The sequence below is a fragment of the Chenopodium album genome, chromosome 16, assembly GCF_948465745.1.
Source record: "Chenopodium album chromosome 16, dcCheAlbu1.1, whole genome shotgun sequence".
NCBI classification, from domain to species: Eukaryota; Viridiplantae; Streptophyta; class Magnoliopsida; order Caryophyllales; family Amaranthaceae; genus Chenopodium; species Chenopodium album.
The window spans coordinates 47,025,924-47,053,457 of record NC_137849.1 but is presented as its reverse complement, the minus strand read 5'-3'; the positions used below and the strand labels follow the sequence as shown (position 1 = coordinate 47,053,457).

The window sequence follows — 27,534 nt, the reverse complement described above, 5'->3', positions numbered from 1 at the left end:
GAATTCTTAACCACTTTCTAACAAAGGACGAGGACCAAAAATCAAAAGAAAAAGAACAATGGAGGAATAGGTGATCTTTAGTTTTAGGAAAGTTATTACAAATGGCACAGTGAGGAGGAATATTTATATTCCGTAATGCTAAAGTTTGGCGGGTAGGGAGACTATTATGAAGAAGTTGCCATAAGAAAAGTTGTATTTTAGGGGGAATATCTAATTTCCATATCCATGAAATTCCCATTTGGGAGAACTAGCAGAGTAGTTGTGAGCTAACCATGTAGCAGATTTCACCATAAATTGACCATCTTTTGATAAACCCCAACAAGGTTCATCCGGCATTGCAGAGGAGGGTAGGGCTCGGATTTTTTGAACCAAATCATCTAGGAGGATTGGACAGAAGCAAGGGAACATCCCAAGAGTTGTCATCTGTAATAAAGGTATCAACAGTAAGATCAAGATTGGAAATAAGATTTGGGTCCAAATCTAATATGCCTATGATATTAGTATCAGCACACCAAATATCAACCCAAAACAGGATAGAGGAACCACTTCCTACTTTCCAACGAAGGCCTCGAATAAGAAGAGGACGAATATGAAGCAATTTCTTCAATATTCAAGAATCCTTAGATTGGGGGTGGTAACTAAGAAAGTGGGAATGACGGAAATATTTTGCTAAAACTGATTGTACCCACAGATTATTCGGATTAGTGAGAAGTTTACAATTTAACTTAGCTAAGAAAGCAGAATTTACAGCCTCAGATTTACGTAAACCTAGACCACCTTGACTCTTTGGCTGAGAAATAGTATCCCAGGCAACCATGGGCAATACTTTCTTTTGAGGAGACTTTCTCCACAAAAAATCTAAGTATTCATCTTTTGATCAGCTTTTGTAATCAAATGGTGAAAGTTGTCTTTATTATAAGTGTTGGAATTAAAAAAAAAACTCCTAAATAACGACCAAGACATGACTTAGGGGTCATGTTAAAGTAACTACCTAAAATATATTTATTTTGATGAGAAACATATTTAGAGAAAACAACTGACGATTTATGAAAATTAATAAGTTGGCCAGAAAGGGTGGAAAACTCGGCCAAAGTATTTCAAAGGGTACCACAAGCTGTAGAAGTTGCTTTACAAAACAATAAGCTATCATCTGCAAAGAGTAAGCAAGGAATAATCGGAGCAGAGGAGGCAATTTTTAGGCCAATTCCAAGCTTCTTTGATTGGCTAAGATGGAGAAGAGTTTTAGATAAAACTTTCATACAAATAACAAATAAAGCCAGGGATAAGGGGTCACCCTGGCGCAGACCTCGAGAAGGGCATATAAGCTGAGTAGTAGAGTAGTTAACAGCAGGAGAGTAAGAGACCGTAGTAATACAAGCTTTAATCCAATGTATCCAAATTTGGTTAAAACCAAAAGAAGAGAGGGCAGCCCACAAAAAATCCCATTCAATTCGATCATAGGCTTTTTCCATATCTAATTTTAAAGCCAACCATCCTTTTTTACTTTTAGATTTGCAAAAAGGTTGAGAATTTCATGTACTAAGAGAATATTATCCCGAATAGCCTGATCAGGAGCAAAAACATTTTGATAAGGACCAATAATTTTATTCGAGAAGGGTTTTAACCGATTAAGTAAGATTTTAGAAATAGCTTTATAAATAGTAGTGCAAAGACTAATAGGTCTCTAATGACTAGCTTTTGAAGGAGTAGCTAATTTAGGGATCAAAGTTATAATTGTATGATTAAGTTCTTTTAAAAGAATACCAGTAAAAAGGAAACTTTTAATAGCTTTGCATATTTTTGAACCAATTATGTTCCAATAATGTTGAAAGAATTTGGGGCCATAACCATCCGAACCTGGGGCTTTATAAGGAGACATTTCAAAGAAAGCAGCCCTAATTTCCAAATTAGTAAAAGGTTGAGTTAATATATTGTTATCTTCTAAAGAGATAACAGGATGAATCCAAGGTAGGGAGAAAGTCCTCAGTTCATTGTGATCAGATTTAAAGCGTTTAGAAAACTCAGTAAAAAATAAATTAGTAATATCAGTAGGATTATCAACCCACTGGTTATAATCATTCTGAAGGCGAAAAATTTGTTTTTTACTATACCGAAATTTCATAGATTCATGAAAAAAACGAGAGTTTCGATCCCCTTTGGTAAGCCACAATTTACGAGCATATTTGCCCCAAAGTTTTTGACCAAATAAGAGGAGTTTTTCGCGTTGCCTAATTAAACGTAGAAGATGTTGCCGTATATGAACATTATCTGGAAATAATAGGCGTTGAGCTTCAACAAAGATCAAATTAGTTTGGTTTAATTTTAACTTATTTTGGATATTCCCATATTTGACATGATGCCAATGTTTAAGATCCGTTTTAGCATGTTTCAAATTTTGTAAAATGCAAAAAAATCTAGACCCATTATAACGAAGGTTCCAATTTTTCTTAATAATTTGCTGAGCTTCAAAATCTACTGTCCAAGCATTTTGAAAACGGAAAGACGAGAGTTTAGGTACACTGGAATTATTTGTGACTAATATAATTGGGGCATGATCTAAAACTGAAAAGTGTTCATACTGAAGAGTGGCAATAGGATATAAAGATGCCCATAGCTGACTAACAAAACATCTATCAAGGTGCTCATAAATGATTGAGGTGGGCGTTGTACGTTTCCATGAAAACGGATTTCCCAAAGGTGAGACATCATTAGCTTGAGAGAGATGGGCAAAACGCTGAAGACGAAAACACCGAGCTAAAGTTGGAATTTTTCCGCCTTATTTATAAGTTAGCAAAAATAAATCATTAAAATCACCAATAAGACACCAAGGCAACGAGGAATGTTGAGTGAGATCATAAATTTAATTCCAAAACGCTCTCTTATCCATTAATTGAGCAGGAGCGTAAATAGCAAATAACGTAAAAACATAGTCCATTTGAAGATCATGAATTAGCAAAGAGGCAATTCGATGTTGCAAATTTATAATCGTAACATCAATTTTAGATGAATCCCAGCAAACCCACATGCCCCCACAATGGCCATGAGGAATTAATTATATAAACAGATTCATATCCCAAGGTTCTACTAAGTCTATGACTATTAGAAGGGGAGACCATGGTTTCAATTGCAATAAAGATATCGAGATTAGATTTTTTTCTTAATGAAAATCATCTCACTAATGGCTTGAGAACGTTTAGCACCTCTTATATTCCAACTAATGATCTTCATAAAAAGGGGAAATAATTAGGACGCAACTTATAGGGAATACAAAAAGGTTGTCACATAAGATCAATAGAAGGCCTATTGAAAACAAAGTATCAAGAGTCCATAAAGGACTAGTAACAAAATTCCATAGAGGAATAGTAGCATCCATGAGTAGTATGAAGAATCCACATATTGAAATCCTGAACAACTCAATGGAACAATTGAAGTAGTATAACCCAAAGGGATTATTATTTGAATAATGTGCATTAAAAGATTGGTAGCCACCATCACAACATAATCATACAAAATAACAAGAGAAAGTCGAAGAATTTGACTTAGAAACAAAGAACTGGAAAGAACTAGCCAGACTCACAAGCCAAAACAAAACTATAGAAGGAAATATATTGCAGTAATAGGAAATGAGAGGTATAAATAACAGTAGTAAAGAACACAAAAGAGGAAGCTAAAAAATTGGTATCATTTAAAACAATTAAAAAGCATGTATGACTCCAGAAATGAATTAGGTGCAAAGTAGTAGAAAAGGTAAACCATAAAACTCAGAGAAGTTCGTAAAAACATAGTTCCAGAGGATGGACAAGTAACAAAACATCATAGAGAACAAATTCAAAGATAAAAGGAAGAAAAATAAAGCAGTAGAAACGGAAAGAAAGCGTAGCCAAAAAACCAGATCGAGTCTACAAATCTCAAGTTACGGAAAGGAGCAAAATTCAATACAAAAATTAAAATCAACAAGTAGTAGTATCAAATAAAAATAACGGTTTGTTTTTGGGTACAGGGGTAATAGAAAATAATTTGGGAAAACATCAGGAGTAACTGGATAAAAGAGGAGAAAAAAAAGTTAGACCCTTTCCAATGGTGAGACTCAAGTGAGTATTTTTTGTAAAGAGAGAGTATTTTTTGCAATGTATACAAATAAGTTGATATCTAAACTTAGCAATTTCAAAAGAAAGTTGTTAAGTTTAGATACTCAACTTTGAATCTCTTTTGACAAAAAATGTGGATCCCTTGTTAATATTTTAATATATTTTGTAATTTATTTAAGTTTTACTTTTTTCTTTTTTAAAAATAAATAAAAATTAGAAAACAACTCCTCATAAAAGAAAAAAAAAATGGATTTGATGGGCCATAAATTTGAAAGTGATATTTGTATACTCTAGAGAGTCTCACCATTGGAAAATTAGACTTCACATGAGTTGTTAAATTGAGAAGTGGATATAGTATCACCAATGGAGGTAAAAAACAACTCATTTTGTATTTCAATACCCAAACTTGAGTCTCACCATTGGATATGGTCTAATATATACTGAAAAATCTAGAGAGGAAAAGTGTTAGGAATCCCTCCTCACGAGTGGAATTCCTAACGTGTCTAAGGATCATAAATAATAACTAAGGTATAAAGATGAGGAAAAACAAAGAGTAGTATATCCATATTATCATCGACAAGACGACTTTCATTTGCTATCTACTCTGCTGCTTTGTTTATTTCTCAGTGTAATTAATTTTCTATGGTTGAAACTTTTGAAGGAGAACTAGGATGGGATTTGCCATTGAATAGACCAAACTCCTTTTGACAGCATTGACTATTATAAGATTATCACCTTCAATGAGTAAATGTTGAATTTCGTGTGAGAGAGCAAGAAGGATGCCTTTGTGGAGAGATGTAGCTAAAAATAACGGTGTTGCCGAATTTGAAGGTGCAAGCTGTGACAGAAGCATCGGTGCTATATCTGATGATGGCACTTGTTTGTCATTGTTGAGTGAATCGTCGAATGCCTCATGTATTTAGGACCTGTTTTGATTTATTGAAGTGAACTGTTTATGAGAGAAGGAAATTAGGAATTAAACTCAACTGAAATTAAGCTTGACAGTTAAGGTCCTTAGTCATGTGCAAATGTACAATTGTACGCCATGGTGTGCACTAGACCCAATTGCATAACCTTGACCATATTAGTAGTAGTCTTTCTCATAATTAGCCACTAACCAGCCAACCTAGCTAGTAGCCAGTGACAAACCCATGTTCATGTTTGTGATTCCCCGCCAAAACCTCCGCCACCGTCTTTCTCTCTCCTCTCTTCTCCGCCACCTCTCAACCACCAATTCCTCCAAACTCCACACCAAATACTCCTTCACTCCTCCTCCCTCTCTCTCTCCTCAAAACCCTAACCCTAACCCTAACCCTAATTCACCTTCCCAAAACCCCAATTCCTCAACCAAAATCCGCAAAAAGCCCCTTTACCGCCCTCCATCAACCCTCGATACCTGCGAAAAGCCCTTACGATCAAACCTTCCCTTCGATTTCCGGTACAGTTACACTGAGAGTAACCCCTCTGTGAGGCCCATTGGGCTTCGCGGGCCCAAGTACTCTCCGTTTGGGCCGGGCCGCCTTAAACGGGAATGGACTGGGGTTTTTGCTCCGGTGAAGAGTCCGAGGGTTTGGTCTGTAGATGGGGAAGTGGAGGATGATGATTCTAAGCTGGAGGAGAGGATGAGGTTGACGAAAGAGAAACTTCTGGGTAAACCATTGACGGATGCTGAGAAGAAGATTCTAGTGGATAGTTGTCAGAGGGGTAAAATCAAGAAGCAAGTGAACCTGGGTAAATTGAGTTTTATGGGATTCTCTTTCTGAATTTTGGATGATTTTATGTGCACTCTTAAGTGTTTGATGAAATGCCCAGCTGAATATCGATATTCTTTTTGATGTACAATTATTAATTTTGTGTTTCTCTTTAGTATGCTGGATAGTTTTTGGGTAGTTTGATCATAAAATTGTATGGGATGTTTGTTTAATGTGTTTGATGAACTGCCCAGAATTTGTTTGGTAAAGTTTTATGATAGTATCGTGCTAGCAAATATTGATTTTTTACGCTTACTCTGGATTAAACTTGATGAGGATATTAAATAATATGTCAAGCTTAATTCTTCTAATACAATTAATGCGCTCTCCTCTTTGATCCAATGATGGCTTTACGAAGTACTTTGTATATTATAATGCTGAAAAACTCTGAAGTGAATGGTGCAGCGCGACTGAGGTGGTTGTGTTTTGTTTTAGGGAGAGATGGTCTGACTCACAATATGTTGAATGATATTCACAATCACTGGAAGGATGCTGAGGCAGTGAGGATTAAGTGCATGGGAGTGCCAACTATTGACATGGAAAATGTTATAACTCAGCTCGAGGTTTGTTTGCTTAAATTTACGATTACAAATTTTACAATTCGCAATGCAACAACTACTATTGTCATTATGTAGAGGTGGGTTTAGAATGATTTCTTAGATGAATCGTGAAACATCATTTAATCGGTAAGGCTGATATTGGAGTATTACTATTACGAAGTTTCTTGCTGTGGAAAGGACAAGAAATGAGGTAAGAGTTTTCAGTTTTAAGATTCCAAACATAGTCCATTAGAGTTATATGATTAGCATATAATCAACTATGTATAGACTTGTCCTGCTGAAGTGCTAATATTGGAAACTGATAAGCGAGAACTAGAATTTGTTTTCTGGTTTAATTAGATTAAACTGAACTGTCAAGTGTCAACACCATCATACAGAGGCTTAATTAGATGATAAACTAGACATCTTATTGCCTTAAAATGACAACCAAACTAAATTTAAGTTACATTCCCTCTATGGCCTTTGTGTTTTGTAAATTCTGGTCTTAGAATCTCATTTCTGTGGTTTACCAGCTGTGTGCATAGCTGATAATATCTAATTTGTTCATTGTAGGATAAGACATTTGGCAAGATCATCCACAGGCAAAGTGGTCTTCTTGTTCTGTACCGAGGTAGGAACTATAAATTTAAGAAGAGGCCTTTGATTCCATTAATGCTTTGGAAACCCCAAGAGCCTGTGTATCCGAAGCTAATTAAAACTACGGTTGAGGGATTAAGCATTGAAGAAACCAAGAAATTGAGAAAAAGAGGATTAGCTGTTCCTGCATTGACTAAACTCAGTAATTTTCTGCTCTGTTGAGTTTGTAGATACTTTTTAATTTTTTTTTCCTTTCTAATTCATGCAATGAAAAATGCAGGTAGAAATAAATACTATGGTGGCCTTGTAGTTATGGTTCGAGATGCTTTTCTTGTGCAAGAGCTAGTCCGGATAGACTGCACTGGTCTTGACAAGAGTGATCACAAGAAAATAGCCGTTAAACTTAGGGTAATTTCTCTGTGCTTCATTGATGTTTTTAGTTGTGTTGAGCAAACTTTGCACATATCTTCTAGCTGTTGCTATGTTACATAGAAATTAGAGGATATTAAAGGAATAATGAATTCAGTGATGAGGCAAACGGTGCCCGCAAACCTACTCTAATGACACAGACGTTTAATGTTGGTTCCACTTCAATAACAACATTGTATCCATTATGGGCAAGGGAATGATGATTTTGCTGAACTAAATTAAAGTAAAAACTTAGTGTACACACTACACAGGATAAGATAAAGATCTGCTTGGTGCTGAGAGGCAAACTGTGCAGTGAAAGAAACAAGATGCTGCAAGATGGCCGGACAAGCTTCATATGTAAAGGGGGTTTTGGACTTGTGTACTTGAATTGGAAGTAACTCCATTGAGAGCTAAGATAAGTAAATAGGTTTAATTATCTGGAGGTATATATTAGGTAACTCAAAAATTCAAATAAAAATCAATAGGTGGGTTTGAATAGTCTGACAAATAAGATCAGTGATGAGGAATATCGATTCCCGTGGAAAATCGTGGTTCTTAATCACTTTTGAAGCGTCTTTTGACCATTGAGGACTCTTCACGCTCTTTGAATTTGTCTATCTTTTAAGATAGCCAGGGCTCATTTCTGATAACCGGAATTCTTTTTAGTGGTTTGTAATGGACTGATGTTTACTGCTTACTAACTCACGCATATAACAGTAAAATTATAGAGAAAGATTGATTCTTTGAATAATGTAGATAATCTGATTTTTGTAAGTTGCAAGAATTAATAAAGATGGAAGCTTTAAGTTTGATTGATGATGGAAAAAGGGTTACAAGGGATAATGTAATAGCTTAAGGCTATCAATCTTCGATAGTGAGTTTAGCTCACAACTCTCCAATAATGGCTTTAGGCCATAACTCTCCAAAAGGTTTACACCAAATTTCTGCCTACCTTTCTTCTACTCCTCTCTACCTATTTATACTGAGGACAATTAACCTAGCAAACTAATATTACTAAAATACCCATACTACATTTGATGACTACTAACATACTAAAACTACCCATAATACCCTCCCCTAAGTTAGTTCATTACATGGTTGGCCAGCCAGAAACGGTGAGGCTTTGTAGCTGGGGTTTGGCATCCCTAGCATCTGTTTACTTGCTCTGGTTGGATCTGTTCTGATTTACTGAAAATACCCTCCTTTCTGTAACTTGTATGGGCATCTTATAGAAGGGCTATATAAGCTAAGTTAGCTGAATTTTCTTTCTTAGGCATTCTTTCATCAAAAATCTTCTTTCATGAAGCATAGGGAATGTAGAATATCACCTTTCATACTTCTAAAAAACTATTTTGAAAAGTAGACATCTTTAATAGAGAGTACTCTCTCCGTCCCTTAATTAGATTCCTACTTCTCTATATTATGTGAGGAATAAATGCTAGAAGTAGGAATCTAATTAAGGGACAGAGGGAGTATGTTATTATGGTAGTCCAGCTCTGTTATTGAGGTGTAGCAAAGTACTGTCAATGGCATATGAAATGAATAATTTTGACATGTGTTGACCCCTAACCAGTACGAATTATATTAACTCTGTGATCCGGTGTCTTTTCAATTGGAAGAAATTTTGCCTCAAATTCCCTTTGACCGCTAATTGATCAATAACTACATTGAATGCTAACAGTTCTGATCTGAAAATGATGGCTTTGTTTTTATTTTGTATAATTATTTATACATCTCTAGTTTTGATTCCTATGTTGTTCTGACTCTTTTGAGTATGTTTATACTTCACTGTAAAGTCCAATGTGTATGTACTTGACTGCTGTTACGAACTTGTGATGAATCGTATAGATGTTCGTTTAGAAGGAATTTTGTTTTTTTGGTTGGTGTCTTAGTGATAACATGGCAGATATTTTGATTTTGCTACTTTCCTTCATGTCCATGAAAAGGAAGTAATAAGCATATGTTATGTCAAAAATTGGATAGTGGTGGATCAGTTGTTGGCAAGTGGAAAATCAATTTTCATTGAACTGCTGCTGAACCAAACCAAGTTTCCTGGAGCATGATATGAATTAAGATTGCCCAGAATCCAAATTTGGTTCTGTTGCAGCTTTGGATGATATTTGGTGCCTATATTTATCTGGGTTTTTGCACATCTTTGAGCAAATGATTTTTTATAGAATTAGATTTTTTGCAGTGATTTTTCTTGAACAATGAAAGTGCTATTTACCCAGTTAATTAGCCAGCCTTATTCCTGTGAGATACATATGCTTGTTTGCTGCAGCTCATACAATCTTTAATCTGCTTTATAATAATGCTGCTTGTATTGCAGTACTCTGATTGTTTATCACCAAATTGTTTACAGGACTTGGTACCATGTATCCCTGTTACTCTTGAAAAGGAACAAATTGTAGTGTGGAGAGGACCAAACCACGAACCTTCGGAAAATAGGCCTATTCTTACAGCAAGGGAGTCTGTTGAGAATTCCATTGATAATATGATTTGGGATTCTTGAGGATGTGAGCTTGTATACCTGTAAGCTCGAGGGGGACCCTGGGAGCGGTGACTAGATCCAGCTTTGGTGGTACAATTTGTCTTATGTCACGGAAGCTTGGTGATGTAGATGTTTACATGGTTGATCTGCTTATTAAGCATATGGCATTGTGGCTTCATTCAGATCTAATAGCATGTGGCTTCCCCTTTTTCTGCTTCCCTTTTCAAAAGTGCTGGCAGCCCGGTTAGTGGTTACTAACCAGAGATATTCCCACCTTACATCGATCTGCTAAGAGATTACACAGGTGTTTTTAATCGAAGATGATTTTCTCCTGTTATTGGACCATCCGACTAATGGACGTATTTGTGAAGATCCCCTCGCAGCGTAATGAACAAGCGGAGTCTTGTAATCAATCTTTCCCTAGAAGACAATTGTGCAATCAGAGTAAATTAGAATTTGGAAATGTTGATATTTCTGCAATGAAAAGGACTTAATAATGTTGTGGATATGACTATATCACTAGATTTTTAATTAGTTTATTTAGTTAACTTTGTAAAGTATGCCGTGTGTGTTTTTTGGAGTTTTATAATTCTGTGGACATAATTAGTTTCCGTAATTGTTGCTAATTAAGTGAATTTTGTAAAGCATGAGCTATGCCATGTTGTATTTGGATCTTTATCAAATCAAAAAAGTAATATATTTCACTATTTTGTTTTGATAAATTCACACTTGCTTTTTAGGTGATTGTGTTTGTTGAAAATGAAGCTAGTTGCTCAATGAAATCATGCACGAACAACTGTACGTTGTGTATCACATGCCAAAACTTAGGAATGAAAACCAATACAATTAACAAAACAAACCTTAATATTAATTTAACTTTGGCACTTTGGCAGCATATGAATATTTTCAGAAATGACATCAATGTTTTCTTAATTCATAAGGCTATGTTATGTTGATCTTATTTTCGAGTATTTTGGTTAAAAAAAAAAAAACAAAAAAACGTAAGTCTAGATTACAATTATTATATACTCCGTATTTTAAAAAAAGTACTCCTAATTTCATTTAGCAAAAATTAGTTAATAAAGTTCAATGAAGTGTTAATCGAAAACTATTATTTCTCTTGAGTTTATCTTAGAGCAACTTCAAAGGCAAGTTAATTGTCAAATTAACTTGTCATGCCACATAAGTTTTTAAGCTAATTGTCATGTTAGCTCCAATGGCTAGCTAATAGCTTACTCCGTACTATTTAAATGGACCACACCTCCTTAATTTACGTTGATAAATTTTATTTTATTTATTCTAATTTATTTTATTTTAACAAGTTTTTTTCCAAGCAAATTAGCTTGATCAAACTAATTGCATTTTCTAGCTCCAATGGTTAAACTAGTAACTAGAGATTATTTAATATTGCAAGCAAATCCCTATCTACAACCATTGGAGTTGCTCTTATAGAACTCTTTTTAAACATAATTTTTCTTGAAATTACTGAACGTTTAAAAGAAAACAAAATAGGATAATTAATACACAAAAAATGATACGGAGTATCAATTAAAATAGACCAAATTACAATCTCACTATCAAAATTTTATAATGGGGAATATGCTAGTGATATCCAATTTTATTTTATTTGTAACCATAAGACAAGAACATTTTTTATTTATTTATATACCAAATCAAATTGAAAATTTACAATTTTAATCATATTAAAATGTCCTTTTTATTTCAAAAAAAATGTCCTTTTGCCCTTTTTCCAATTTTCAAATAGCCTCCTCCACAAAATAAACCGCGTCTCTGTTACTCTCTTTCACCAAAACCCCACCTCACTCCCTCTCTCTCTCTCTAGATTGTGTGATTTTCTGCCTTTTTACTCAAAAATAAATTCCCAGAATCTTACCAAAAATCAGGCAGCATAAAATTAATTTGGTCTCTTTTGCCAAGAATCCCCTGTTTTTTCTGCTCTCTACTTTGTCTCCTTCAATCTAGGAATATAGAATTTCCTCAAAAATGGCGGATCATAATCTTACCACACCATTTTTGACCCATGATGGTAATAATCAAACCCCAACAATTTCAGATTCAGAAAAATCCCATCTTGTTCTTACAATCGAAAACCCCAACTCAGAAAACCCCCAAATCAATTTTCAAAACCCCTTTGAATTTCTGGGTGTTGAAGGGTTTAATGATCACCCTTCAACCTCTGCTGATCCTTTCAGAAATCATACCCTGAAAATTGTTGGGGTTTATGAGTGGATTAAGATTTTAATTTGTATCCCAATTGCTGCAATTAGGCTTGTGTTTTTTGGGTTGACTTTATTAGTTGGGTATGTTGCTACTTTGATTGCTCTTCAAGGTTGGAAAGATAGGAATAGTCCTATGCCTAGATGGCGTTCTAATCTTATGTGGGTCACTCGATTTAGCTCTCGTTGCATACTTTTCTCTTTTGGGTAAGTTTCATTTTAATGTTCCTTCTTTTATTGATGATTTGGATTGAGAATTGTTTGAAATGTTGTGTTATTTTTATGCAAATTGTAGGTACTTTATACTGTATTTGGTTAAAGATTGGAATTTGAGTATTTGATGTTTTAGTTTTGTGTGAAAGTAGTTTTCATGTGTAATGTTTTTTTTGGGTTTTCTTGAAAAGTGAGCCGAAGGAACTTAATGATTTAATGACTGGATTTCTTGAAATGTCCTTTGATAAGATTGACCATGGGAAAGAATGTGGAATGATTGTAGTATATTCATGGTTTTCTCTTTGATTATTAGTAGTTGCGATGATATGACAACTAATTCTGGACGGAGGGATGATTTAAAACGGACGGAGTTCATGCGGCTATAATTCATAGGTTGAACTCATTGGCACACCCAGAATTGTGGAATGTGCTTGAGAATGCATAGTAGTTTTGTTGTGAATTTTACAGGATTTATGAGATTGGTTTTGCAAATTTTGTGATTGCTTTGTCAAGGAAGCTTCCTAGGTTTGGTGTGTTACCTGCCTCTATGTCTTCTTTTGTTTTTCTTTTTGTGTGCGTACCAAAGGAAATTCATGGCGACATTTTGTTGTTTTCTGTGTTGCAAGTGAATTCTTTATTATGCTGTCAGCATTTCAAGTTAGTGTTTGTCTGAAATCTTTCTATTTTGTTTTAGGTACCATTGGATTAGACGCAAAGGACGGCCTGCACCGAGAGATATTGCTCCTATCATTGTTTCAAACCATGTATCATACATTGACCCAATTTTCTATTTCTATGAGTTGTTCCCTACAATCGTTGCATCTGATTCCCATGACTCAATGCCCGTAGTTGGCACTATTATTAGAGCTATGCAGGTATTGACTTTACTGACTTAATTTTCTTCCTGATTCTTTGTACCTTTAAGTTCTTGTGTTCTTGGTATAGTTATACGTCGTCCTGTGGGTATATTAAAAATCTATCTTGCGTTGAAGGCCAATGAATTAGTGACTGATGTTTGCTCGATTATATATGACTTTTGCACTCATATTATAATCATGATTGCTTGCTTTTGTTTACAGGTTATTTATGTGAATAGGTTCTCACCTTCATCAAGGAAACATGCTGTTAATGAGATAAAGGTACAGGAACCTGTGGCTCTTTTTGATGTCTTTTCAAAATACATGTATTTGTCTTCCTAATGGCCTCCTGTTGTTTTCAGCATGTAAATCTAATAAGACTTGATTACCATGTTCCATGTTGACTTCCTGAATTTCAGTAGTATTTATTGTTTTGACTTAGCAAAGAACTTTGTTGATGAAGAGGGATGGGACTGTCTATGAGTGCTAAAGATAGGAGCTTTGATATGCCCCTCCCTTCTCTTTTCCAAACTTAATTTTCCTTGTATAGTGATTTTTTGATATATTCCTACGATGGAGGGTATTTAGCTCCTAGACTGCTACCATTCTATCGATGTTAGTAGATAAATTACGGGCACATAAGAGACCATGATGGAACCAGTTCAGTGTTTAGTGAAAAAAAAAATTGATTTACTATTTGTTTATCAATTGTAAGGCATTTGATACAGAAATGTGCTTTCAAGGACCTGTGTACAGAGAAAGGCTTCATGCAATAGATTTCCTCGTGTTCTATTATTTCCGGAGGGGACTACCACCAATGGAAGATTCCTTCTCTCTTTCCAAATGGGTGCATTCATTCCAAATCATCCAATTCAGCCAGTAGTAGTTCGATATCCTCATGTACACTTTGATCAATCCTGGTATGACTTTTACCATGTGTTATTATTCTTGAATTTTACTCAGTTATTAAAGCACCTTACTTTTGTTCTTGGTTAAATATTAAAGCATTGATTTTTCCATTGCATATCTAGGGGTAACATTTCCTTGGCGAGGCTGATGTTTCGAATGTTTACTCAGTTTCACAATTTCATGGAGGTATTCTTTCTTATCTATTTACTTATTTTCTACTCTCTATCACATAGTGGCGTGGTGCTATGTGGCATCGTTGACAAAATTAGGGACTATTATAGTGATTGGATCATTGATGGTGTGATACTGCTTTCATTTTTGGGAAATTTGTGTATCACTGGCATAGGGAAATGGTAACACAACAAGGGGTTGAGCCTTAGCCTTGTGGCACAAGGGGGGAGAGGAGGAATGAGGTTAAGTTTTGGATTTTACTCTTTTATGAGTTGTGCTGAATGAGGACAAGATAATATATGTATCATGATTAGCTTTTTTTTTTTATTTTTTTACTGCTTGTTAGCTTAGAATGATGCCTGTTACTTAGAGCAACCTGCAAGTGTTGGATATTGGTACATGTCCAAGTGTGAGATCTTATAATTTTATGAAACATTTTCATGTTTATGGTCAATTATGAACTGTCAACTAGTGTTTGTATCAATATTTGACAATGCGCTGGTTTCTGAATTGGTCATATGTTTAGGCAGTGTGATGAAGAACTTTTTTATTGATATTAATTTTGCTTTTCGTTGACCAGGTGGAGTACCTCCCAGTTGTTCGGCCTTTGCACAGTCAAAAAGAAAATGTGCCTCTTTTTGCCGAAAGGGTGAGTTCATCCTGTGTTCTCCACTCCCCCCTCCCCCCCCCCCCCCCCCCCCCACCAAAAAAAAAAAAAAAAAAATCTGGGCATAGAATTACTTCTTAACTTTCATTTTTCGGATATATGCAGACTGCCCATGCTATGGCCAGTACACTAAATGTTGTGCAAACATCTTATACCTATGGGGACATGTTGCTTCTGATGAAAGCAGTTGAATTAAAGCAGGTGAGTGGTTTTATAATTTCTTATAAAAAAAAATGGATTTGCTTACTATCAAGCTCCTAAAGAATTCGAGATTTATGCTTCTTTGTTATTTTTTTTATTAAGCTGTGGGCTCTATACTGTGAGCTGAAGGATATTTCTATTCATTGTTAGTAGATTAGGAAGGGTCTGTTTGGCCTAACTTCTAGAAAACAGTTTCTGTTTCTTAGAAATAGTTTTCTAGAAACTGTTTTTAGAGAAACACTTTTGAGAAATAAAATTGTTTGGCCACATAAATCTAGAAGTGATTCTGAGTAAGAGAAACCATGTTTGGCCCATTTTTGTTTATAACAGTTTTTACTATTTAGCCTATGGTTTATTGTTAATGCTCATTCACCAATCCCCTCAAAAAAAAAAAAAAAAAAAAAAGAGAGCGCATTCACCATTGAAGGAACCCATAACACCATTACCCTTTCAGTCTCTCTCCTCTTTACCCTTTTCTCAACCAAAACTACCATAACCTCCAACAATTTTCTGCCATAGACAATCTTAATCTATTACAACACTGGATACATGCATGACCACTAAAAGGAATTTAATCAAATATCTGGCTTGTATTTCAATTGCTTGTGGCTTTACCAAAGAGTGGTTTCTTTCGGTGAACGACAAAGACCGTAGATCTATTTTTCCTTCTCTTATGTTTAATTTAGTTTTGGGTTAGCAAGTCTGTGCCTTTGTGAATTTAGGTGAGTTTCTCTTATCACTAAAAGAAGTAATTGGGAATTTGGGAGTGTTTACAGTTAAGGAAGAAGATGAGAGAGGACATGGGTGATTGTTATATGGGCACTTGAGGATTTCATGAATTGTTTGAGGGTAATATTGACCCAATAAAAGTTTCATTAAATGAGCAAAACTGCTCCCCGAGAATTTGTTTTGAGAAGCTCCAATTTGAAGCTTCTACTTCTAAGCCTCCTAGAAACTACTTTTAGTTTCTGAAGAAGTAGAAACTACCTTCCAAAAACATGGTGTTTAACTAGTTTTAGCTTTTGGATCCTAGAAACTCCCTTAGAAGCTTGGCCAAACACCCTCGAAATCTGTACTCTAGTAAAGTTCCGATGAAGTTTTTTTTTTTTTTATGGGTTCCAATGTGGTGATACTGGTTATAAACTAGAATTAAACATAAAACACATGCTTTCAGATTTGAAGCTGATGAATTGACTTTTCCTTTTTCAAGAAATAAATTAGGCTGCAGTTTTGCTGGCTCTGAATCTCCCGTTTGTCTTATTTAGCTTCCCTGTTCTACCTGTGTTATAATTTAACTGGATGACCATCAGCTTACTTGGAATTGACAATGTTATCTGTTGTCAGTATTTTAATTTTACAGATTCAGTTGTGCCATTTTATAACATTAATGGTCAGTTTGATACAAGGTTAATATAAGTTATCACTTGAGGTAGTGCATCCACTTCCCAAGCACGTGTTTTTATTACTTACATTTTGATACCAATTACTGTTATGAACTTGTTTGGGCGAGTGTAAACGGAATAATATGGACATCAACCATAAAAAATATATCATGTAATATGCATCCAATTTCATCACTATTTCTACAATTGATGATCTTGTGCCAAATGAGCTGCAAGTGAATTTGGTGTGACTGACATCTTACTTTTGCAAATCTCAGGAAAACCCTTCAAGATTTATGGCTGAATTGGGTCATATAAATTCGGTGAGTATATTTAAGCTGCAAGTTATTTTCCCCCTGGTTTTTAGAAACCAGAATTGAACTGTTCATTGCACATTGTACTTCTAGGTTTATGTATCAGATCACATTCATGACTAGGGATGTGCTTTTTTGTTGGTGCATGCATGATGCTAATTGCTATTGGAGCAAAATAGCAAAGCCTCAGATTACAATTATCTGGGAGAAAGATATTGAGTATCAGAGGATTCAAAGCTCTAAAAAGTAATTAAGGTCTTTTGTCCTATGTGTTTGATATTAGAATACTATTCATAATATGGTAATACATCTGTATCTCTATCACTGTACTTACTGCCAATTCAAATACTGATGTGATGCCTGCATATTTTGCCCCCCATCTCGTTGTCATGTGTAATTGTATGCTTCACATGATGGTGCTTAGTCATGAAAAGATATACTTCTTTTTCTTTCATATTCATGTACAATCTTCTTGATAAACTTCCTAATTTACAGTCGTACCGCGTGAGCACTATGGAGGCTTTGGAATTATTGGAGAAGTTTATATCTATGAATCCTGATAGCAGGTATGTTTGGTTAAATCCATGAATGATTATGACACAACACTAGTTACTGAGCAACTTAAGTTCTGACCTGTAAAAATACAATTTTTTTGAGCAGCAACAGACTAAAAGTCATTTATTTTAGAAACAATGAGTTGAAGAGAACATGGCTAAGCTTAATATTAATTATGCTTTGTGTTGGTGAATATATGAATATTATAAGATGTATATTGCAATCACTATTGAAATTCATCACTTCATACAAAGTGCGTATTTACTACTGAACTGTTATTGATTTGTATATTCATACGATATGTTATGGCTTATGTGATGTTATTTGGCAAATGGATGGAATTAATTGCTTTTATGTATAATTGTTTGATTTATACATACAACAGAACAATACTGTAGGACACTTGAATATATGCTTTTCTTAATTTTAGTATAAATCATGTGTTCTACATTAGCTCTGGATAATTGTAGCATATAAGCAGATTCTCAGCCTTTTTTCCTTTGCAGTGGCTGTGTGGAGATTGGGGACTTCTTAAGAGTTTTGAGATTGAAGCCTTGTGGTTTATCTGAAAAGGTGTGTGCATACTTCTGAGATTTTCGCTTGGCTATAAGTGCAACTTTGAGTTTCTGTATACCCTTGTTGACAAACATTGGAAGTCTTACACGATTGGCGTATGCCATTTTCTGTATCACAAAAATGATGGTAAAGTATTGTTGTTTTTGAGCAAAAAGGTTGGAGGATCAAACCTTGGCCCCCTCAATTTTTTGGCCCAAGATCCACGACTGCTTTTGGCTTTTGGTATAATATGTCGTCACAACTTCTAGTCATTATACCAAAATTTTCAGAAAATGAAGTATTAAGTGTTTCTTAGAATTGTTGAAGCTAGAAGAATTAGTCAATTAGCTGCCTTGGTAATATATCAATGGGGACTCATTCACATTATTGTTATCCTTTTTGACTTGCAGATTTTTGCTTTTGTTGATATCGAGAAGATGGGAAAGATTACTTTCAAACAGGTAATGACAATATTTCTGCTGTGTTACAAATTATATCTGTTTAGTGGGTTCTGAAATGTTTTCTAACAAAACTTCATTTTCTTAAAGGTAGTTTTTCTCCCAGATTTACCTTGTTATGGGATATGTTTATGATAAAAGAGAGGAGGAGGAGGAGGAGGGGGTGGGGGGGATGCAAATTACTGTATTAGTTTTGAAATGTTGTGGTAGTCTTTGAGTTTTTTTTTGTTTTTGTGAACGACAACTTATTCATGGATGATGTTTTGCCTGCAGTTTTTGTTAGCATCGTATCATATCAAGAAACAGCCATTATTTCATCGTGCCTGTGAACTTTCTTTTGCCAAATGTAGTGATGGGATCCAAGATCACGTATCTAAAGAAGAGGTTTGATATCCGGACCACTATGTCCAACCTTAAATTAGATCAGATTTCATTTGGCTTAATTTCTTATTTATTATGTTGCAGTTTGGAGATGTGATTCGACTGGGTATTCCAAATGTCAATGACCATGATGTAAGATCCCCCTCCCCCCTTTAAAATTCCTGTATACCTTGAAAGCTGTATTCTCTTTTCTTTTGCTCAAGTTCTTGGATCCTGTGGTGTTAAAAATTTCAGATCAAAGAACTTTTCAATATGTTCGATATGGATGGCGATGGGAGAATTAGGAAGCACGAGTTTCTTTGTTGCTTGAGAAAAAACCCGCTGTTCATTGCCCTCTTCTCACCTCTTCTTCAAGATGAGCTCCAGTACACTAGCAATGGACTGGAGATGGTTTGAAAGAAAATATTTGGTATCTTCGTCGATTGATGTATGATTAACCTGCCATTATATGTAATATATATTGTTCTTCCCGTTCCCCTTGAGCCCTGGAGTGGGTTTGCATATGGCAGATGGGTCTGAAATTTTTTGGCAGCTTCAGATCCTTCATTTAGTAGTTTCTCATGGTTGATTGTAAGCCAATTTGGGGGTGATTTTTTGTGTAATAGCATTGATTAGCATATTCAAATACTATGATGTTAGCAATGGTTTAATGAGAGGAAGTGCAGTTCTTTCTGATATACAGATGAGTACTTCTATAAAGTTATGGACTCGAAGCTATGACCAATTATATTACTGGTATACGAGTAGTATGCTGTGTTACCAAATGCAATTTTGTAGTAATAGAATTATATCAAGTGCAATGTAAGAAATAAATATTAATGTCCTGTCCAAAAAAAAAAAAAAATTAATGCAGACTATAATTTTTGCTAAAGATTGGATACATTTGCATCTTATGTAACATCAAGTCTTGGATAAGATGGTTTCACACAATTATTTTGAGATTTCAAATATTAGAAACGGTTTGGAAAGAGTATAATTAGGTACAACAATTCTTGTGTTGAAATATACGTCCATATAAAAAATATTTAGTCGTGAATAGTTGTATATTGTGCTAAGAAAGAGACATCTTAACTAAACACCAAAGTTATGGTTAAGAATTACTCACTTAACAAGAATAATAGTTCCTTTCCAAAAAAAAAAAAAGATAGTAGTTGAGAAAGAAAGAGTGTGTTCACAACTTCACAATGTTTATAAATATCTTTTCATTTATGTGACATAATTTACAAGATTTATGTGACATAGTCATATTTCAAATAAGTAACTTATTAGCAGACCATCTTACAGTTGTCTACGTATAACAATTAAATCTCGCACACTAATTTAAAGTAATAGAAGGAATGATGATATGGGGTCGTCATACCTTATTAGTTACGAAGTATTTTCTATATGAGAGTTGAAAAAGTCTAATAGGGACGCAATTGACTAAAATTGATTAAAAAATAATAGTGATTCTATTACACCGTTCTTCCTAAATCAATGGCATATCTATAAAGAGATATGTAATGAAATAAATTATTTTTCTTGTAAGTTTGTGGGCTGCCTCTTTCTTTTCTTTATGTACTATGTCGCTTCCTATTGTTCTTTGTTTGATTCAATTATATATGGACCTCAATAAGGACATAAAGTTATACAGCCTCTTTATGGCAAATACCCATATTTATTAGAAGTGTCCTTAATTTAGGTTAATGTAATGGGACCACATTTTAGTCCTTATCTTATATTAAGAACACTTCTAATAACTTTATGGCAAATATTTATTTGAAATGTTGATATTAAATCATACTAATTGATGAAAAATTAATTATTCATTTTTAATGTAATATCATAATAGAGTCAATTGAACCAATTGGTTGTTGGTGTAGTGGTGATTGGGACTACACTTGGTAGAGAAGATCCGTGTTCGATCCTCCACAACAACAATTGGAAGGGGACTGGAACCTAACCACCCAAAACTGATCCCCGAATCTGGATTAGCCCGAAAAGGTGAACCGGGTGAAACACCAAAATTAAAAAAAAAATAGAGTCAATTGATAGAGTTGAGAAAATTTACCAAAATATTTAATTCGATCTCTGTCTCTCGGAAGGAGATATTGAGAAGAAAGCCTTCGAGAAGAGAATCTCTACTTCAAACACGTGGTAACCTTTGATTGGTCTGATCTGAAAAAAGTAGATAAGAGCGTACATGACTTTTCTTTGCATCCACTCATTTTGAAAGCACTATTTACAAAGAGGATTATAGTCACATCGTTTCACACGCTTTTTAATAGAATAAATTAGCCTTCAAGTTGGAGTTTTGGTCCCCACACATGTAGGACTTCGGTCTTATCTATGAAGTTTTACCTTAACAATTACCGGTTTTATCTTAAGATTTACCATAAGCTCTCCAATAGATTTACAATATGTACACAAGTTGATATATATTATATACTCATCTTTATGATTTATCTCTATAGTATCCATGTGAGTTGGAGATGTACTCCCTAGTTCCTAGTAGCCCCAATCCTATTGACCAATTAAACAAAGTTCCGGTATTTGTATTTCACAACACAACAATATAATTGTACGGATTAGTCAAAATATATATACTTGATCAAAAAAAGGAATAATCTTATAAACTGGATACCAACTTCCATTGTCTTGAAAAGGAATAACAATGGTGGAGAGTCACCCATATTTGAAAGAGGAAATTTAAATGCCTCATTTTAATTTGCTCTTTTATTTTGGGACCACCATATCACAATTTCACATGGCCTAATGTTAAAAAACAGCTATGTTTGAGGTGCTTATAAATCGACACTAAAAACTATGTTCTTTTTTGGACAGTTGTTAGAGTCGATAAAGACAAGTCTATTGAAAATTCAACGAGAATCGTCGTTATAGCGTATATAAAGTTATTACAATGAGAAATAGACAATTTATAATCATATATAAGACAAGCATTTAATGATATTTTTCAGTACGTACAGTAATTTTAAACATGGATGAACGAGGTAAAATTCTTTTATATCCTTATTAGTATTGTGTATGGACTATTGTACTAGAGTAAAAACTTGCAACTTCTTTTTTTCTTTGATAAAATTGACTTCCAACATGAAAGAGCGAGATATCTTGCTGACGCCAAGAGATTTTCAGATATATGACATCAATAAAACGGACGGTAGAGATTTATTCTAGATAAAATTTCAGAATTTGAATAAATTAAGGTTACCGTTGGATAAGAATAGAAATTTGAGAAAAATAAGAAAAATGATGTATCTAAAAATAGAGAGGGTTGGTCGTATTCAAATACTAAAGGCAGAGTGGTCCCATGATCTCTGGAATTGGGACCCACAACAACCATGTCACTCTTTCAACTAGAATGCCCACTTGGCTATGTCACTTCACTTTCTGACAAGTGTCGCCACCACAACTACTTCACAAAATATTTTTATTTACAATTCAGGGCTTGTTTGGTTGCCTTTAGTTTCTATATACATTTAAAATTCCCATGAATTTCCTTTTGGGTATGTTATTTGGTTGAAATTAAAAAGCAAAAATAGGAGAAGTCACAGTTTATGAGAATTTTCACTTCCCACAAAACATGTGAAGTTACTTACCCACCCCTCCTTTGGTCATTCACAATTCTCATGATTTATAAATTCCCACATAACAACAAAACATATTTGTGTAATTTCTAGGAATTTTAATAAAGGAAGTAATTTCCCATGAATTAGACATTCCCATGAAAATTTACTTCCTACATCAACCAAACAAATCCTCAATATACTACGTCTTGTATTTATATGGTGAACAAAATTATGGGTGTAATAAAAATATTAAATACTCCTTGTTTCTAGAAAAATTGTTGAATGTATTCTTGACGTTTTAAAATAATGCACTACTGAGTATCTTTGAGATTTGTAAAAACTTACATCAAATACCCTTAGACTCACAATAAATGTTAATTTTATTAAACTGAAACCCCTAAGCATCAAATTATATTAAATACTAATAGTTTAATGCTACTATAATACTAAACCATTTATTTATAAAGTAAACTTAATTAATAAAGCAAATTCTAACACTTAATTTATGCTTTTATGCGGTTTTATTACATAAATATAAAGTACTAAAAGTGAGCCATTGTGTAGGCATGGTTTTAGTCTAATAAGGTCCCGTTCACTTTACCTTATTTTTGCTGAACTGAAATTCTTTTTGCTGAACTGAAATTCTTTTTACTGAACTGAAATTATTTTTGCTGAATTGAATTTATTTTTACAGAATTACTATTATATTTCTTCTTTAAGTTTACTGATTTTTTACTAAATTAAAATTAATTTTACTGAACTAAAATTACTTTTGCTGAACTGAACTTATTTTTATTGAACTGAAATTATTTTTACTGAATATTATTTTTTTAAGGTAAAATGAACAAGGCCTAAGTCAATGATATATGCATTGTTAGGACCTCATCACTTCACCTTAAAAAAAATAATATTAAGTAAAAATAATTTCAGTTCAGTAAAAATAAGTTCAGTTCAGTAAAATTAATTTCAGCTCAGTAAAAATAATTTCAGTTCAATAAAAATAAATTCAGTTCAGTAAAATTCAGTTTTCTTAAAGAAGAATTATAACAGAAAATTAGTAAAAATAATTTCAGTTCAGTAAAAATAATTTCAATTCAGCAAAAATAATTTAAGTTCAACAAATATAATTTTGTTTCAGTAAAAACAAAAATAAGGTGAAGTGAACGAGGCCTTAGAGGATTAGGGTATTTAGTGCATATATTTACAAATCTCGGGGGTACATGGTGCACTTGAAGGTTTTCAAGGGTACCGGATGCATTTTTTAAAACAAAACAATTTCCCTTGTTTCCATCATTCCACTTTGTAATATGTAGTGTTTTCATTAAACAAAGTATTCATAAATTCATTGAACTTGTGTGCATGGAGTCATGGACTAGGTTTTTTCGGTTTTTCCGTTCATAAAAATGTTAGAATATAGACTTACTTTTCAACAAGTTCTAGTTCAGTCTGGTCATCCATTTGATGAAATGAACACTACAAGAAAATTACCTTTTCGTAGCGATTATTCTAACCTTTGACGTCGTTTGTAATTGCTATAAAAAGTTTTCCTAATGAATGGTCATTCAATACAATATTCGCCGTTACCATAGACTTTAGTAGTGGTTTTCAATTGTTGGGGTTTCCTTCAATAATCGATACAAAAAACTAGTTCCAATTGTGGTGATTATTGTAGCGATTATAATCGCTATAAATGTTGAACTATGCACAAAAAAAAAAAAAATAAAAAAAAATAAAAATCATACATTTGATCTTTACAAGATTCGAACATGCAACATCAAGCTTGAATATTAAATGTTTTATCAATAAGTTATGACATATTTTATGTATACTTTGTCAAACAATATTTGTATTCTAGTCTTGAAAAAGGCTTTTCATATCGATTTTTGGATTTTAGTGACGATTGTAAATGATACTATTTCTCATAATTTTAAAAAATGTGCAAAAAAGGGTGGATATTTATTATTATGATTTTCGTATCGATTTTATATGGGATTACCATGGCGATTGTAAAATTATACGATTTCCTCTACTGTTTCTCAAGCATACGTACATATTGTAACGAATGTACAATCACTAAAAAATAATCGCTATGAAAAGACAATTTTCTTGTAGTGGAAAGCTTGTAAAGAGTAGAAATTTGATCTTTTAGTTTAACAATTTTAAGTCATAGATCGAGTACTCGTATATTTGTTTCAATATTCGACTTGATCTTATACCACAATTAATCAGATGTTGACAGTTAATATTAATGAGAGGGAAATAAACATCCATTTCAAAATAATGTTCATGTTTATGATAATCGGTGCAAGTTTTGCAAATTTTTTACTCACACTAACAAAAATTATAAAAGTTAAATATTAATAGTGCACTCACCAAGACGAATTAAACTAGACCCCATATGAAATATGACAATATTTCTTCTTACAGATTGAGAAAAATTTAGAAGATTTTCTCTTATTTTCAAAAGTCAAAAGATTCAAAACTAGAACATTATTGTAGAACGAATAGAGTATTTTTAGGGTTATAAATGTCCGCACATTATTCATAAAAAAAGTATATAAAAAAAGACATTTAACAACAATCAGGTTAAATTAGTACATAAACATTTTAGGTTATAAATGTTTTCACATTTAAAAGTATAAGAGTTTGCTTCAACTTTTTAAAAAGTAGGGAATTATTGTATTAATTTTTTTTTTCTTACACTGGTTTATGCAAGATTGAGAAAGACAATAAAGATCCTATTAATTTAAATGCCTATATAAATTAAATACAAGACATAGCATTGTTGAAGATTAAAAGATGCCCTTATAGATAAAATTGGCTTTCTTGCTCTTTAATCGACTTAGTTTTCTAATTAGAGCTGTCTAGGTTATTCTTGCTAACTTTTTTTTTTTTTTCTCTCAATTTATTTAAGTTCTAATAAATCAATATTAAAGTTTATGCGTTGTATAATTTGAAAAATGAACTTGTCGGTAATTCAAAACACAAATATAGTAAAGTTCTCATGAAAAAATTGTCCCCTATGCCCCATGGCTCAATTGGAGAAACTTCCCATAAATGGGAATGACTATTCTCAACCTATCCATTTTCATAAGGTTTAAGTGGTGGGTCCAACAATGGATGTCCACATGAGGGCCCATTTTTTTTTTCCTTTCTTTTTTTAGTGCAAAACACATGAAATGACGCGACTTCAATCCCTTATGTGCTGCAGTTTTACGCTATATTTTGCAAATAAATAGATAATCACACGATTAAATAGATTTTTTTTTTTAAAATAGACCAACCAAATATTTCCATGTATCTCAATGACGCTCAACAATTCAAGATAAACTGGTTTAAATTTCCATCACCACTTTATCAAACAGCTAATTATTACGAATTATTAGCATTCCATTCAAACAACTACTTCTTCTAGATCAATACAGCTTAAAGATATGTTTGTGGTTCAATTTTGAAATTGATTATGAATTACACAATACAATTAGTTATGACAAATTAGGGTAAATTTTAAAAAAGTATCTAATGGCATGGAATTAGGACCTTTTGCTTTTGATCCATGCGAAGACCAAATCAAAATAAGGGCCCACATGAAGAGGGCATATAAAGAAAAGCATGCCTTGAGCATTGTGGTGCACGTGAATTTCAATTGGGCTAAGGTCTTGGTGGGGCTGCCGTGAGGGTGGTGGTGGGGCGTGGGCATTCATCAACTCATGACGTTCTAGAGCTTTCTCACGCGCTCTACCCAGATAGAGAAAGGGTTGTAATGTGTGATCGAGAGATTCTTATTACAGGCACCCGAGTGAACATACTGGTACATGCAATTAAGAGTACACTACCCGTACTTTTTTCTTTTCTTTTTGCTTATTGTGATAATTCTGATATATGATCACATATAAATGGGTAATGTTACACATAACCATTTGATTTAATATACAAAGTATTTAATAGTATACAGGGTACAAGTAATTCGTTATTGTTAAATACGGGTCTGGGCCTCACCTGTCATGGGAGAGTGCAAGTCCACCACTTTACAAGACCAAGAAAGTTCCACCTCAAAACCATATGGCAATGAGGAGAGTAGCCCCTTAACCTTATATTGTGGTGGTAACTCTTGAATTCTTTCAATGTGGGATTTCATAACCACTACACTCCCCCTTTAGTGTTTAGTGTGGGACAAGAAGAATCCTCACATGTGGGTTGTTCATGGGCTCAACAGTTATAAAGTACAAAGTATTAATGTAGAAATACATGATAAATCTGCACGTTAATTGGCTATATTGATGCTTAACAATGATTACATTAGTTAATGAAATTTGAATCCAAAATTCCAAACTGCATGGTGAGATTGTTTAAACTTTTGAGTGTATGAAACATGACCTTGAATCAATATTGCTCGCACTGAATACTAACTACGAGTACATTTTAACAATGAATATATATATAATTTTTTTTTTTTAAAAAAGGAGAAGGTCGTCATTTAATATGAGAAAATAAAAATGAAAAGAAAAAAGAAAGAGAAATGACAGACTCTGACACGGTATTTAGCGGGGACAGTATGAGCATCTGTCACCCCTTTGCGTTTTCGATTTCTCATTGGTCTCATTGTACGGACGACGTTGACGTTTTTCCTTAATACTATTCGTCTACTCTTTTTTTTTTCGGAAAAAAAAAAATATACAACGAAATTGTTCACATTTAGTGAACTAAGCTGAATTGAATTGAACTGTTTGAAGCTGAACTGAACTGAATAGAGCTAAAAGTAAGGAATATTTTATGAGAGAAGGAAATTAGGAGATGAACTGAACTGATTAAAGTTGAACTGAACTGATTAAAGTTGAACTGAACCGAACTGAATTGAACTAAATTTAAGCTGAAGTAAACAAGCCTGTATATATTTTTTTTTCCTTTTTCTTTTATTTATTTATTTTATTTCACCTCTTTATTATAGAAAAAAAAAGAAAAATCTTCTTATTGGTGCTATATTTAATATTTTTATGAAAATGCGACCAAACAAGTTAGGGCATGTTCACTTTAGCTTAATTTCAGTTCAGTTCAGTTCGGCTCCAATCAGTTTAGTTCAGTCTAGCTCCAATCAATTCATTTCAGTTCAGTCCAACTCCAATCAGTTCAGTTCAGCTCCTAATTTTCTTTTCTCATAAAATATTCATTTCATCTCTATTCAGTTTAGTTC

The 27,534-nt window shown here is 33.6% G+C and overlaps 2 protein-coding genes across 2 annotated transcripts; both read left to right on the top strand.

Annotated features, from left to right (window-relative positions):
• Nucleotides 1-5,216: 5,216 nt before the first annotated feature.
• LOC145585671 (CRS2-associated factor 1, mitochondrial-like) lies at nt 5,217-10,584 on the top strand. Its single transcript, XM_081642378.1, has 5 exons — nt 5,217-5,819; nt 6,275-6,402; nt 6,952-7,177; nt 7,256-7,383; nt 9,749-10,584. The coding sequence occupies exons 1-5, from the start codon at nt 5,240-5,242 to the stop codon at nt 9,896-9,898; spliced, it is 1,212 nt and encodes a 403-aa protein (XP_081498504.1). The 5' UTR covers nt 5,217-5,239; the 3' UTR covers nt 9,899-10,584.
• A 1,075-nt stretch (nt 10,585-11,659) lies between these two features.
• LOC145586758 (lysophospholipid acyltransferase LPEAT2-like) lies at nt 11,660-19,454 on the top strand. Its single transcript, XM_081643665.1, has 14 exons — nt 11,660-12,321; nt 13,022-13,202; nt 13,407-13,466; nt 13,941-14,104; nt 14,216-14,279; nt 14,845-14,913; nt 15,037-15,132; nt 16,793-16,837; nt 17,324-17,394; nt 17,890-17,956; nt 18,349-18,399; nt 18,670-18,780; nt 18,862-18,909; nt 19,012-19,454. The coding sequence occupies exons 1-14, from the start codon at nt 11,882-11,884 to the stop codon at nt 19,171-19,173; spliced, it is 1,629 nt and encodes a 542-aa protein (XP_081499791.1). The 5' UTR covers nt 11,660-11,881; the 3' UTR covers nt 19,174-19,454.
• Nucleotides 19,455-27,534: the final 8,080 nt, after the last annotated feature.